Here is a 13948-nt window from a genome sequence, read left to right as displayed (position 1 = left end):
CAGGACCACAGTGCTTCAAAGGCCCCTCCAGCAGCTCCAGTGCTGGGAAACTCCTCAGGAGAGCTCGGGAGGGCCGGATCCCTGTGCTGAGCCACCAGCTCGCTCCTGCATTTGGCTGCGGCTGCACTTTGGAGGCTACCCCACGAGGGTAGCAGCCTAGGCAGGGCTTGCGGAGCGGCGCCCGCTGCGTCTCATCAACATGGCTCACGAGGCAGCTGTGCTGTGGGCTCCTGTCCCCACTCAGGGGTTTTTAGCTGGATTAACAAAATCCCCTGGCCAGCAGCGCACTCCAGATGGGCTCAGCCACCTTCATTGCATCCCTGGTCGGGGCTGTAGAGCTACAGTGCTCTGTGTTTGTCCCTAGTCTGGGAGCCTGTGCTTCAGCCGAGACGTGTCCTGTCCCTTCGCCCTCTCCAACCTGAGCTATTTACCCACTCACACCCTGGATCATTTTCCACCAGCCTCAGAGCAGCTGGTTCCCATTTCCCATTCCCCTGCCTCTGGCACCTTGGGAACGCCCAGGGGTCTTCCTGCTCAGCTCGGCTTTTAGTCCTTGCCAGGAGTGTGACTCCTTGTTCCTGCTCTCACCCATCCCAACCTCTGGCATTTTTGCTCATCCGTGGATGGCTGCATATTCATTTCCTCCTTGCCTGATTGCTGCGAATACCAATTCCTCCTCCTTTTTCCGGCTGCTCGGTAGATTTTGATGTCTGCCAAATTGTTCTCATTCCCTCACCCTCAGCTCCGCAGAATCCGATCTGCTCCGTGCAGAACCCCAGCTCCCCACCCAGCTCTTCCTTCTGAGCTCCGTGATCCGGCTGCCCTCCTGCTCCCGTCTGCGAGGCCGGCTCCCTCGCCAGCAGGAGCGAGTATCTCCCGTGCGACGGGCAGACTAGTTACAGGCTCCTGCAAGGAGACTGCAGTAGTTTGCAGCGATGCTACGTGTTTCTCAGCTTGCCAGTCTGCAGATCGGTGCCAGGTTGCGGTGTCCTGTCCAAAGCAGCAAGCTCCTGGCTCGTAGCTAAAGCCAGGTTTTTCCAGGCTCGAGGTATGATCAGAGGGACCTCGTGGAGCTGCCTGCCTCGGTGCTGAGCAGCTCAGTTATAGACCCTGGCCTGGAGCCTGCTGCAGGTTGAGCTAAGCTAAGAGGAGAACGTGGTGGAGAAGGGAGGCTGTAGTTCCCTGAGCCCCAGGGAATGTGTATGTGATGGCAGCAGCATGGCAAGGTTGAAGGGAAGAGAACTGGGGTCACCTTGGAGCTCTCAGGTCAGGATTTCAGTTTTCTGGGTCGCTTCTCTTACGAATAAGAAGAAAGGAAGATTGGTCTTCCCTTGGTTCATTAGTCCTATTGCCCAGTTCACCTCCCCAGAGCAGCGCTCCCCGCCGATGTTGCTGGCACCAAGGGGCTCGAGGGCACTGGACGTGCATCCCGCACTGCCATGGGGCAGCCTGGCTGCTCCTCTTCCAGCCTGGAGCTAGAGAAGGCAGCAGAAATGGGGGCAGTGGAGTCCCTCCATGTTCCAGCCTCCTCCCTAGGCGGGAGTGCAGAGCTCCTGCCTCAGGGGACAGGGAAGGGAGAGGTGAGAAGGGGGGACTGGAGAGCGGTGCCAGAGATAGAGAAAAGGGTGGAGCGAAGGGATGAAAGGAGGAGCAGTGGGGAGGAAGCAAACCTGGGGGTTGAAATGGCAATAATCTGCTGGACAGTGCTGCAACCTAACTCCCGGGAATGCGGCTCCGACGCCCCCTCACCGCGTGGGGATGTTTGCCTCGTCCTGCAAGTGCCTCCTCGCCTCCTGTGCCAAACCAGCTGCCCTGCGTGTAGCTCTGGCCTTCACGACTGTTGTGAAGAGAGGCAGAACGTGTTTGTTTTTAGCTAGCACACGTTTATTTAAAGAGGGTGGGAGTTTTTTCCCTTCGAATTCCTGGGGCTGGTTTCCTCCCTGGCGTCTCTGGTTTGTGTGGCGTGGGGTCCTCAGGGCCGGGACCAGCTGGGGCCCTCGCTGGGGACTCTGACCTGTCAGAAGAAGCCACTTCCCTGGGCCACTATGTGCTTGCCAGCCTGGCCTTGAGATGAGCCAGGAGCTTTCCCAGCACAGGCACGCAGGGTCAGCAAGCGAGGGACGACTCGGAGCAGGGAAAATCTGTGAGTTTGGGAAGGAGCAGAGCGGGTTTTCTGAGGCCTCTGGGTCCTACCGCGGGCACCCCCGGGTGCTCCTCCTTCCCTGAACCTTTCACTCATCCAGATGTCACGCGGCACTCCAGGCGAGTGCCCTCCATCTGCCCACGGGACCAGCTCCGTACGTGTTTCAGGCTTTCCCTGCGCTGCTGTTTCCCAATTAAACTGTGAGCTTAACTTCCATGAATCAGATGAAAGTGGCTCTGTCTCCCACTGTCTTTCTGGACGATGTTATCTTGACCCCTTTTCCTCCTTTCCCACTCTCCCTGTCTGAAGCCGAGCCTCTAATTTTAGATTGAGGAAGATAATTGAGGGTCAAAAAAGATTGCCATATAATTTTAACATTTTTTGCAGTGGTTGGGGTGGGAGGCAGAGTTATGAGCTGCCTGCCCTCAAAGCCTTTGTGTTGCGGGCAAGAAGGACACAGGGAAGGAGAAGGGAGCCGATACGCTCTGCTCTGTGAGGATCAGCCCTGCCACTTGGCACTCCGCTAGAACTGGGAGTACGAAAGCGTAAACAACTGTATTTCCTTTGCAGATCCTATTGACCGAAGAGTTTGTAGAGAGAATGCTGGAAGACCTAGAAGACCTGAATTCTCCGGAGGAAGTAAGGCCGCGTGGTTCCCATGTCGCAGCAGCGGCGCCTCGTGGGCTCGAGGCCTCGCGGGGCGGTGGCGCCTGTGGTGGGAGCTGAGGCGCTGAGCGGGCTGCACTGCCGCTCCACGAGGCAGAACCTGCGCTGGGGGCCGCCCTGGTAGCCGCGTGGGCCTCCGTGTGCTGCCAAGCTCCTCTGCAGCAGCTCAGGGCACCCCACCTACCCCGGCGCGTTTGCGCCCGAGCTGTTGCCACAGGGGCCTCTGCTCAGCCCCCGGGGAGCCCTGGGGCTTCCTCACGGGCTGCCCCAGCCTGGAAGCCGGAGCCGCGGCAAGAGGGAGCTTTGTAAAGCTTTGCTGAACTTCCCCCCGCCATGTGATCCCTTCCTGGGGAACATTTAACACCCTGTCTCCCATGCATGCCGTATAAATATTCTGCCTGACTTCAAAGAGCGGTGGCAGAAATGACATGTAATATTTTTAATCCCATTTTTTACAGCTCCCTGCAGACTCTAAAGAAACTTTCCTTGGCTGGTGGAGCAGCCCTCCCGTCCCTCACCCCGCTCCCCTCCCCCAGGAAAATCTCAGGGCTCTAATTGTTTAATCCTGAGCTGATTTAAAGCCAGGGTGTTCTTCCCTGTGTGAGCGAGGGAGCATGCTGCTGGCTGTGCGGTGACTTTCAGGCCAGCTTTTATCCAGTTAAACCTAATCCAAAGCTCATTTTTGCCGGTGACATGGACGCCCAGGAGCGCCCATAGTTAAGGCCCTGGGCGCCTCGGATGCTATCGCTCTGCGCTGAGACGCAGGGCAGCGGCTGTGGCAGCTCCTGGCAGAGCAGGCGCTGGGGTCTGAATTACCGCGACTTCACTGAATTAAAAAGTAAAAAATAAGCAAGCGCAAAGGATGGCTTCTCCAAGAGGATTGCTTTGGAAGCACTTCTGTTTATGAAAAGGAAATGCTTCAGATGAAATGTGATCTCTCCACATCCAGATTCCTCCAAGGATTTGTAAGTTAGAGGATCCCAGTTTGGGCCAATTTAGTGCGTTCCTCAGCAGCCCTGGCCGGTTGCTGCTGACGTTCATGTGATAGAAGGAAGCCCAGGCACAGAGTCTTTCCTTGGCTTTGTAACGCACCACCAGTGGAAACTGAAATTAACACCAAATTATCTGTTGAGAAGCTGTAGCATGTTTTTGCATACCCCAGGCTCTCAATTCGCCCCTCCCGGGCCTGTAGGACCACTAGATTATATGGTACAGGCTATACATGGACCTGAGGTAAAAAAACAGCCCTAAGTGAGGCTTGGACAGTTTGTGTTTCCTAGAGACTGAGAGTGGGAGTTTATGGTAGTCGTTACCCTGAACCACCAGCCCAGCACACTAAGAGCAACGGGTACCAACTGCAAAGTTGCCCTCATACCCGAGCTGCAAACAGGGTGAGTTCAGAAGCAAATTCAGAACCTGTTAGAGTGGAGCAGACAGCTGGAGGGGAACTCCTTTAGCAGGAATCTGCCACTAAGTGTATGTTAATGTCCTCCGGAAACAGGGTGCTTACCGGGAGGACAACTAATTGGATAAAGATGGATGATTCACCCGTTACTCTCCCCTTACACCAACTCTCTAATTTTCCTAGCCCCTGTGTAGCTCGCAGCACTGAGGGCTCTCTCAGGAGAGGATCTGTCTATAATCATCCTGAATTAGCTGCTGTAGTGTCGTTGCCAGTGCAGGATCCTACCTGGATACCCCTAACATCCTTTTTGGTGGTATCAGGCAATAGGCCGTGAGTGTGGCAGAGTTTTAAACACAAAGTCATTCTGCAAACTGGGGTCCAGAATCGTCCCCCCGGTGCTGGGGACCCTCCAGCCTGGCAGTGGGATTGCCTGAGCCGCTGCTCCAGCTCTCTCTGTTGTCTGTGGCTGTGGATGGGGCACGTCCAGAGTCTGGAAGGCTCTCGGTAGCCTATAAAAGCCTCAAATGCAAGCAGCAGCTTTAAATATCCAGGCTGCCATTCTGCCACGTAAGGTTTTGAAGCCTTTACTAGCTCTGCATCTAGGGTGTTTGCATTCTTTGGGCTTTTTCCACTCTTAGGCATGTCTTTGCCAGCTCAGCAATGAGAACGGGTTTGGAGTGTCGTGGACAGGGGACTTTTCCTGCGCCGGGGTGCACTTGCTGATCCCACAGCAGCCCCACCTCTCTCCTCGCATGCCCTGTGCACAAGAAGGGAAGGGAGGACGTGGCCCACGTTAACCCTTGCGGGGGTGTCGCTGCCTGTGGATGGCCCCTGTTGTTCCTCTCTGTGACGGTTCAGTCCCCCTTTTTTCCCCCACTGTCCCCACCAAAGGTGTTTCCGAGGCACCGGCAGGGAGGCACGGGCCCTGCTCAAACGCGGCTGTGACAGGGCCGTCCTGGCCCTGCCGCCTGCTCGGGGCCAGAGATGTTGGGGTGACTTCCCATCCGAGGGCAGCGTGTCCCGGGGAACGCGTGCCAGACACGGCGCTGTGTGAGCCAGCCCGGGCGCCCCTGCAGCAGCGTTTCCAGAAGGGCCCGGGCAGGAGCGCCCAGGCGAGCGCCGCGGCGGCGGCAGGGCCCGAGCGGTGCACGGGCTCTCCCGGGCCCTTTCCAAACCCTTCCGCTGCTCTCACCTCGCAGAAGCGGCCGGTGCACCCCACTGTGCAAGGGGAGAACTCTAAAGCCTCCGTAATCCCCTCTCTAAAGCAAACAGAGGGATCCTGGGGCCGGCGGGGAGCCGGAGGGAAGCGGACAGGGTGAAGTGGGAGGGGAGAGGCTTGGGAGTTGCAGATTTTCAATGAGATCAGGGAGGGGAAGTGGTGATGGGAACAGTCACCCTGCAGAATCCATCTGATGAAATAAACAATGTTGGGGCCGAAATCTCGGAGCTTTACTTTGGCAGCCGAGGCCCAGACCACATTATCTAATGTCCACTGCTGTCCAAAACATACTGATGGGGAAATGTTTTCCTAGTGGCCTCCTGTTTTAAAAAAATAATAATAGCAGAGGGCTGCCTGCCTTTGCAGCAACTTTGTTTTCCTGTGGTTTGGGTTGCAGGGATATACGTTAACTGGTTCTCCTCCTTGCCTTGCAGTTTAAACTTCCCAAGGAGTACAGCTGGCCTGAAAAGAAACTGAAAGTCTCCATCTTGCCAGATGCCGTGTTCGACAACCCGCTGCATTAGAGCTGAATTACGCCCTCCTCGCAACTGGGAGAGCCAAGTTACTGTCCATTACCCAGTGACTCACAGGATAATTAATGCAGTAAAAACTCGGCCTGCAAATGAAAGAGTTTGCTGCACAACCACTGCAAACAGAAGAGGAGCTACTCAGCACCAGCCCAGAGCGAACTGAGCCCTTTCCTTTATCCTTCCCAGGGCTGAGCTCTCTGGGAACAGCCTGCGTATGTGTGAGTGCGAGTGAGAAATATTTAACTATGAAAATTAGCAGTAAGAATCTTTTCTCTCTCCTAGCTCCAGAACTCCCCTCTGCCTCAGCCCAGGGTGTAGACGCTCTGCACGCCTGTATTTACACATGCATTCTGCCAGGTGCGAGCCTATAATCCATGGATTAAATGTTCTTTACGTGACTCTGGAGTCCTTTTGTTAGCCAAACTTTTACTGACTGCAGAACTGTTCTTCCATGTGCTTTTTTTTTATTATTTTTTTTTGCTTTTCAGAAACAGAATGGTATTTCCCCTGTTTAAAGGAGGCCAAAAGCTCACATGCTTGAAGCTGAACAGATTTAAAGATGAACTTTCTAGTTCAGTCAAGAAAAACAAACCCAGATCCTCCCTGCCCTCAAATTAGGCATGTTTTAAGCGTTGGTCTTGGTGCTATTAGCTATGGTATCGCTGCAAACAGAGGCAACTTTATTCTGGCGCATCCTGTCCTTGTGCCTGAACCCCGGGGAAGGTCGCAACCTCTGGTTTTGCACAAGCAGGAGGAAGAAAGCTACCGGGGCGGGGGAGATCTCCTGTTTACAGTCTGTTTATCTTTAAAGAGATACTGTCAAGTATTTTTTCCTTGCTATTGTACAGAATTTGAGACGCTAGAAGGACCCGTTTGTTCGCAGGGACAACCTCAGCAGCTCTGCAGGATCCAGCGGGCTGCTGAGAAGGGTGTGAAATGGAGATGTCCATGTGCGCTGCCCCGGCAGAGCGCAGAGGAGACGCAGCCTCCGCAAAGCCAACTCCCCTCCGCGTCCCCGCGGGGCTGTGCCCTCGCACAACTCCTTTTTCTCCTTCAGTCTTGCTGCATTTGCTCTTTCGTGACCGGTGTCCGTTTCCAGGCAGGTTTGGACTGCAAAGCATCCAAATTTGGTTGAGCTGCCCCTCTCCCCTCGATGGCCGTGGCGTCCTCCTGGGAGCGAGCGGGAGCGCAGAGGCCCATGTCTCCTGCGGGTGTCCTGTGTGCGGGAGCTGCCGCGGGCCCCCCGCTGCTCTGCAGCCTTGTCCTCATGCATATTCCCGAGCTGCTCCCTGCCCGTCACCTTTTGGTGGCAGCTCTTCACTCCTTGGGCAGCTTCTCTTCCCACTCATTCTACCTACAAGCTCCCTTGGCTGCTCTTTCTTCCCGGTTTATGCGCAATAGCCGTGTGATCTTAATGCAGATATAACAAAAGCTTTTAACACTTAACTCCCCTGATCAAACAGCAAAGTCCGAGAGGCCCACAGCACCCCGGGGTCGGTTTTCTGTTTGCTTTCTGATTTAATTTCTTCCTGGCGCAGCCGGCTTTGATGTTTTCTTGCATATATTTGGGGCTGGTTGGTGTTGGTCAAGAAACAGAGCTAGGAGCCACAAAGCTTTCCTTGGACTTGCAGGGTTCCTCCATGGCCTCAGGCAAGTCACTCAATGTCTCTCTGTACAGAGAGGGTGATTATTGACTAGAAGGCTGCAGGACCTACCGAAGCATGCCAGGATTTGCAGGGGAGGGCGTGCTTTGTGTACAAAGTAGTATTTGTGTTATTATAATTGTTGTTATATTATAATTTAAGGCAGGCCAAATGCAGGGTCCAACACTACTCGGCGGTACCTTCCTTTCTGCAAAGCTACAGAGGCAATTTACATGTAAATGAGTTTGTCATTTTGTCTGAACTCAGAGGATCATCTTAAAATCCTGCTGCGAAAGAGCAAACTTTGAGCTATCTGCAGCGTGCCAGCCAGAGTGATTTCTGTGCTGTGGCAGCCGGTATCCATCCATGGGATCTCTTGGCTAGTTTCCACTGCCCTGCTTAGCACTAAGCCTGTGCTGTCTCTTCCACGCTGTAGACACACATCCCAGGGCCAATACGGGCTAGAAAACACAGCAGAATTTACCAGTCCGGCTTCAAAAACGACGTGTCCAGGTGCCCCGTCGCAAGATAAGGAACACGCGGCTGTTTGTGTCCGTCAGGAAAGGGCAGCGACTAGGATCTTTACACAAAGCCATGTGCAAACAGCAGCCCGTGGACGGCTCGGCCGGGCTCGCCGGGGCTGCCTGCAGCGGGGCTGGCCTGGAGCCACCGCGCTGGCTGCGCCGCCTCCTTTCCAGATGCTCCCGCTCTCATTAACAGCAGCGCAAAACCCGCGCCTCGCTGGAGAAGGGACATGGGAAGGTCAGTGGTTGCTGCTCTGCGGAGATCAGCGCACAGAGAAGTCTGAGAGGGCCTCTCGGCCCTGACACACGTCTGGAAGGCCGGGGCGTGCGGCGCCGTGGAGCTCAGGGCCCCTCGGAGCGGGGACGCAGCGCGGGAGGCAGCTCCTCCCGCCACCCCTCTTACGTGTGTGTTTTCCTCACCGTATTTACTCTCTGCATTGGGTTTTCATTGACTTCCGAGGGAGCACATTGAACGCGTTTGCAAATCCACCCAGGATCCGTGTGCCTGTGTGTATTTTTGTTCCATGTCATGTATTTATATATAGTTCTGTGTATTTGGGTTACGAACAGGTGGCACGCCAGAAATCTCTGTTTCTGAGACCTTTTTGCGCAGATCTTTGCTGGTAGCCAGATAACAATTGGTTTGAGGGAAGGAAAGGAAATCTTCCCACTTGCCTAAGCGGGAAAATTCTAGACAAGCAAACTGCTCAAATGGGAAGCTCTGTCTTCTTATTGGACCAACTCTGGTCAAAGTCAACCTTTAAGCCCCAAGGTCATGTTGCTGCCTCCCAATGGCTGTCTAAGAACAAGAAAGTTGTATGTTCCAGTATTGCGAAGGACTCGGCACCAACAGGGCCTTCGTCCTCTGCCTCACTTCAAGTTTGCAGTCAAAGGCTTCACTTATGGCGAGTGGCATCCGGAGCGTGGATGTTTTCCTCTTGAGGCAAGGGGGCATGCCGGCATGTGGAGGAAATCAGAAAAAAACCTATATATTTTAGTGGGCAGAAGAGTTTAAAAAGGGGAAATGCACCAGAGGCTAAAACTGCCCCAGTAGTTTTCTAGCCCAAACCTGCTGAGATGGTAGCTCCACAGGGGCTAGTTTTTTTCTAGATTGTGTAGAAGGTCTGAAGCAGGATTATATGAAACCAAAACCCGTTGGCTAAAGATAGAGATCTGGATATAAATGGCAGTTTCAAAGAAGTGGGTACAGGTTTTCTCCCTCCCACAGAAGTCTCATGATGCAGATAAATGGGGAAGTTTCCAAAGACGACAAAGAGCATTTACTGCAGACCTGTGATGGCCTGAAAATCCAACATGGGACTGCAGCTCTGAAACGGGAGAAATCCCTGCAGCCAGCACTGCTTTCCCTCTCAACAGCCGGTTAAAAACAAGGGAGAAAGAACAAATTGGGGCTTCGATATTAACGTGTGACGCGAGCGGAGCAGTCAGTGCTGCAACTCGGGGTCGCCGGTGGTATTCCCAGTGCTGGGATGGCTGGTGCCTGCTGTGTGCGGTGTCATTGAGGCTGGTGGCTGGTGCCTTTGCTGCGTGCAGCTTTGCCAGCAGTGGTTTGCAGTGAGCTGGGGAAGCCCCTCTCTCCAAATATCCTGATGCTCCCGCGCGGCTTTTCAGGTGCCGCCGTCGGGTCATCAGATGCTCTTCGAAGAAGCGTGGAGGGGTCATTGCTTTTCAGCTGAGACCCGCGGAAATGGTTAGGGGCTGTAGCTTTAGCAAAAGGCAAAAACAAGAGCTGAAAGCGACGCTGCTGTGCCGCCTCTTGGCGAAGGGGGAAGAGACCCATGGACAGACCTTCTGGCCAAGGACACCTACAAGTCCTCATTTGCCCCTCGCACGGGGCCTGGCAGCCTGTGTGACAAGTCCTGGTACCCAAGGCGAGACAGGGGTCCCCGGCCAGCACCACAGAGCTCGTTCCTGTGCTTAGTGGCCCTCTGTATAGAGTATACACTGTGCCTTATTTCTCCGTCGAGGGAAGCTACGAGGGCAGATGAACCGTCGAGCACCCGGGAGTCCCTGTCTGTGCATGGGCCCCCATGGATGAAAGCGGCTTGGGCAGAGGCCGCGCTGCGTCGGAGACTCCCCATCGTGCAGCCTTGCCGGGGGGCTCGTGCCCCAGTGTCGGAAGGAGCTTCGGGGCTCTGGGACTGCTGTGGTTTTTCACTGCGCTCTTAGCTAAGCTCTGGGTATGTAGCAATGTACTATTTTTGTAAGGTTTTCTGTTGTCCACTGGCCGCTCATTCTCTTTTTGAAAGGAAAAAAAAAATCCATTCGGCACAATTCCGAAATTCCAAATGAAAATGCCGCCAAGGTGCCGGTTCCCTTCCGCGCGCCGCGAGGTTGCGGGGCCGTTCAGCCCATGCGGAGTCCCGCAAAGCCTCGGGCACGTTGATATCTTTACACTGCCCTGACGCTGCCTCCCCTCGTCGCAAAGCAAAGGGAGAGGAGGGCGAAAAGAAGGAAAAAAGCCCCCTGCTTCCTGCTGCGCGCGGTGTCGGGCAGCGCGAACACGGCCACGCTGCGAGCCGCCCGGGGCACCGTCCCCATCGCCAGCAGCGGCGGGACGCGGAGCCGCTTGGAGCAGCCGCATCCCCGGCGCCGCGGCCGCGCTCCGCTCGCTGGGGTTCGGGAACAGCCCCGGAGCAGAGCGGAGTTTCCCGGGATGCTGGAGGGGAGCAGCGTCCCCGCTGGCCCCGGGGCCTTGGCACGAGTCTGTGCAAGGGCCTGCGCCGCAGCGGCACCTCCTCCGTGGCCTTTCCCCGACCCACGCGCCTCCTTTCTTTTTAATATATATAAAAGACAGAAAAAAAGAAAAAAAAAAAGGAAAGCTAAACTAGCAGAGGTTTTTAAATATTTTATATTAGTTTCTAATGTAAATTCTTACCTGGTTATTGCAGTGCTGGGTGCGTTTCGCCTGCACATGACTTTTGTAATATTTTTGTGAATCACTAAACGTTTTTTTTCAGTTGTTGGGGTTTTTTTCCCTCCCGTGTATTCGAAGTGCATTAAACGTATTTGCAGAACTGCCCGTGTCCTCCTGTGCAGCCTTTCGGGAGGGGCGACGCTTTGGGAAGAAGCAGCCCTGCGCTGCTAAAGGTTGCAGCGATGCCCCGGTGACACACAGGGGTTTGCAGCGATCTTCTTATGCTCCTGGGTTATAAATTCCCTTGGGGCAGAGAGGGGGTGGAATATGGAGGTGGGAGGGAAAAGGAGGAAACGGGCCTGGAGCTGAAATGCGGAGTTGGGATGATTCGACTCTCGCCCCAGTTGCCCTCCTGGCACCTGGTTCATCTCCCAACGGAACCGGGATGGTGCGGGACCCCCAGGGGCATCGGAAGCCCCTCGGGGTGTCGGGTTTAGCTCCTCTTGCTGGAAAGCAGCGGCCGGGAGCCCCTCGTGGAGCTGCGGCTCCGAGCTTCATTAGGAGCGGTTTGCTGCTAATAACGCCGGCAGCTTCCCTAATTAATACCGGAAGGGCTGCGAGCAGCTGCCAAGCCCAGGGAGGGAGCGCGTTTGTTTATTTATTTTATTTTATTTTATTATTTCTTTTAGCGGTGTGGAAAGGGCAGGGCTGGGGCTGCTTTCCCAGGCAGCAGCGCGGCGGGTCCGGGGACGGGGTGACAGGTCCCTGGGATGGGGCTCCCTGCTCTCCCGCACTCGCTGTCACACGCAGAGCGGGGGCTTCCCTGGCACTTGAGCGAGTTTGGCGGCTCCCATTGCAGCAGTTTTACCCCCCAAAAAGCATGTTTGGGGTTTGCTTTTTTGTTGTTTTGTTCCTTCTTTTTCCCCAAAGGGAGAAGAATTGCTAAGGCGCTTTTCCCACCGCCCGCGTTGCCTCGGGCTTCCCAGCGCTCCGGGTGCTCCCCCTGCGCGGGGATCCCGGGCTTTGCCTTAAAAGGAGATTTCGGGGAGGCTTCGATTAGCGCCGGGTTTCTTGCGATTCCCGGTGGCGGGTTCTGCCGGTCCCCGGCGGCGCGAGGCCGTGGGCGCCCGGGGGTTTTGGGGACGGGAGGGAGCCGTGAATCATCCCCTCGCGATCCGGCCGGCGCGTTGCAGCCCCTGCGCCCAGGCCCTGGTGCTGCGGCGGCAGCGCGCGGCCGGGCGCATCCTGCCTGGCCTGCTGTCCCCCACAGCTTCCCTCGGCTGTTTGTGCTAGCAGCAAAAAAGGAAAAAAATACACACGCACACACTAAAAAAGCCAATTTATTCTTGATTCGGGTGTTTCCTGCTTCTCTGAGCACGCAGGGCTCGAGCAGGACCAGTCCCCTTCCCCTTCCCTTCCTGACACAGCGGTGCGGGTAGCAGGGCCCCATCCCGTGGCGCTGCCATGAGTTTGCCGGGCTCTGCCGCCCTTTGCCGACATCCCTCCCAGTGCCGCAGGATTTGAGGCTGAGCGGCACTTGCGGTAACACCGCCAGGCAGATCCCGTTCGTGGTCACTCCTGGCACCCCGCTCGCACAGCCCCTTTTCCCTCCACTGCCGGGTCCTGGGAGTTTATCCTGCTTTTTATTTGGCTCTTTTTATTTCTCCTCCCCGCCTTTTTTTTTGTTTTGGTTTAGAGTTTGTGGCTTTGACGCCGTTTCCCGCAAAGCCGGCCTCATCCTGCCAGGGGCCGAGCAAACGCGCCTCCCACCCGGCCCTTGGCGGCGGGGGGCTGCAGGAAGAGGGGAAGACGGGAGCGCGGAGCGGGAGGAAGGAGAAGCCCTTCTGCCAAACTGGCCCGACCGGAGCGCGACACAAGCGCAGGAAATGAGTCACCCCGGCGGTGCGGGGCCACCAGCATCGCCCTGCTGGGCCCCAGCGCCAGCACCAGCCACAGGGGCGGCCGCCCGGCCCCACATTTGGACCCTCAACCCTGCATTTGGCTGCTCAGCCCTGGGACCAAGTGGAGCTCGCCCGCCAGGCAATGCCTCGGTCAGGCCTTGTGCCCGTCCTGAGTCCTCGCTTCACCCTGGTGTGGGATGAGGAAGGGACAAGGAACAAGAGCGTTTTTCCCCCCAGAGGAGCCCCACACACGCCATAACATGCAAGGCATTTTCTTTTTCCTCCGAGGCCCTTGCTCGCTTTGTGCATCTCCGTTCTGACCGGCAGGTTTTGTTTAATGGCGGGGCTGGAGGTTTCCCCGGCCTGGGCGCTGAGGACGCGCTGAGGACGCGCAGCTCAGCACAGCAGTGACGGCGCCGCCGCCTCACGCCGGGGCGCGGCGCGCCTGACGCGCGGGGGCGGGGCTTGCGGGAGGGCGGGGCGTGCCGCCGCAGGGGGCGGGGCCTGCCGCCGCAGGGGGCGGGGCCGGCCGCGGCCGCAGCGCAGCCCCGGGCGGCCGGAGGCGGCGGCGCCCGGCGGGACCGTGTGCTCCCCCCTCCCCCATGGCGGCGCCGCGCGCCCGTCCGCCCCGGTTCGCCCCGCGGCGCCGCTGACCGCCCCCCGCCCCTTCCCCAACGGCCGAGCCGCTCCCCGCGGCGCCGCTTCCGCCCCCCCCCCCCCCCGCGCGCTCCGAGGCGACCGTTGGGGCGGCGCCGCCCCCTCCCCTCCCCCTCGCGCGGCGCGGCCGCCGGTGGGCGCCGCGGCGAGCCCGACATGGCGGGCGGCGCGGCGGGCGCGGGGTGCCCGGCGCGGCGCTGAGGCGGCGGCCCCGAGGCGGCGGCGGCCCCGCAGCCAGCGCAGCCCCCGCGCCCGGCGCCGAGCGAGCGAGCGAGCGAGCGCCGCCCCGTGACTCCCCCCACCCCCTCGTATTTATTTATTATTTTTTTTTAGCGTTTCCGACTTTTTTTTTTTTTTTTTTTTTCCTCTCTCCTCTCTCCTC

General features: G+C 57.0%; 1 protein-coding gene across 5 annotated transcripts in view; it reads left to right on the top strand.

Annotated features, from left to right (window-relative positions):
• SUFU (SUFU negative regulator of hedgehog signaling) overlaps window positions 1–6361 on the top strand; it is an 85230-nt gene extending 78869 nt beyond the window's left edge. For 3 of the 5 annotated variants that reach the window (XM_088528664.1, XM_088528663.1, XM_088528665.1), the window contains exons 11-12: window positions 2714–2782; window positions 5868–6361. In XM_088528664.1, coding sequence (XP_088384790.1) covers window positions 2714–2782; window positions 5868–5957 — 159 coding nt within the window. In that variant the 3' untranslated portion in view covers window positions 5958–6361. Of the gene's footprint in view, window positions 1–2713; window positions 2783–3267; window positions 3431–5867 lie in introns of those variants that run through there. The other 2 variants (XM_088528661.1, XM_088528662.1) reach the window with 2 other exon arrangements.
• The last annotated feature ends 7587 nt before the right edge of the window (window positions 6362–13948 follow it).

This window comes from Tinamus guttatus, unplaced genomic scaffold, assembly GCF_059628265.1.
Source record: "Tinamus guttatus ecotype Peru unplaced genomic scaffold, ASM5962826v1 Tinamus_guttatus_pri_ptg000314l, whole genome shotgun sequence".
In the NCBI taxonomy this organism is placed as follows: domain Eukaryota; kingdom Metazoa; phylum Chordata; class Aves; order Tinamiformes; family Tinamidae; genus Tinamus; species Tinamus guttatus.
The sequence above is the reverse complement of the archived record's forward strand: the minus strand, read 5'-3'. Positions and strand labels throughout refer to the sequence as shown.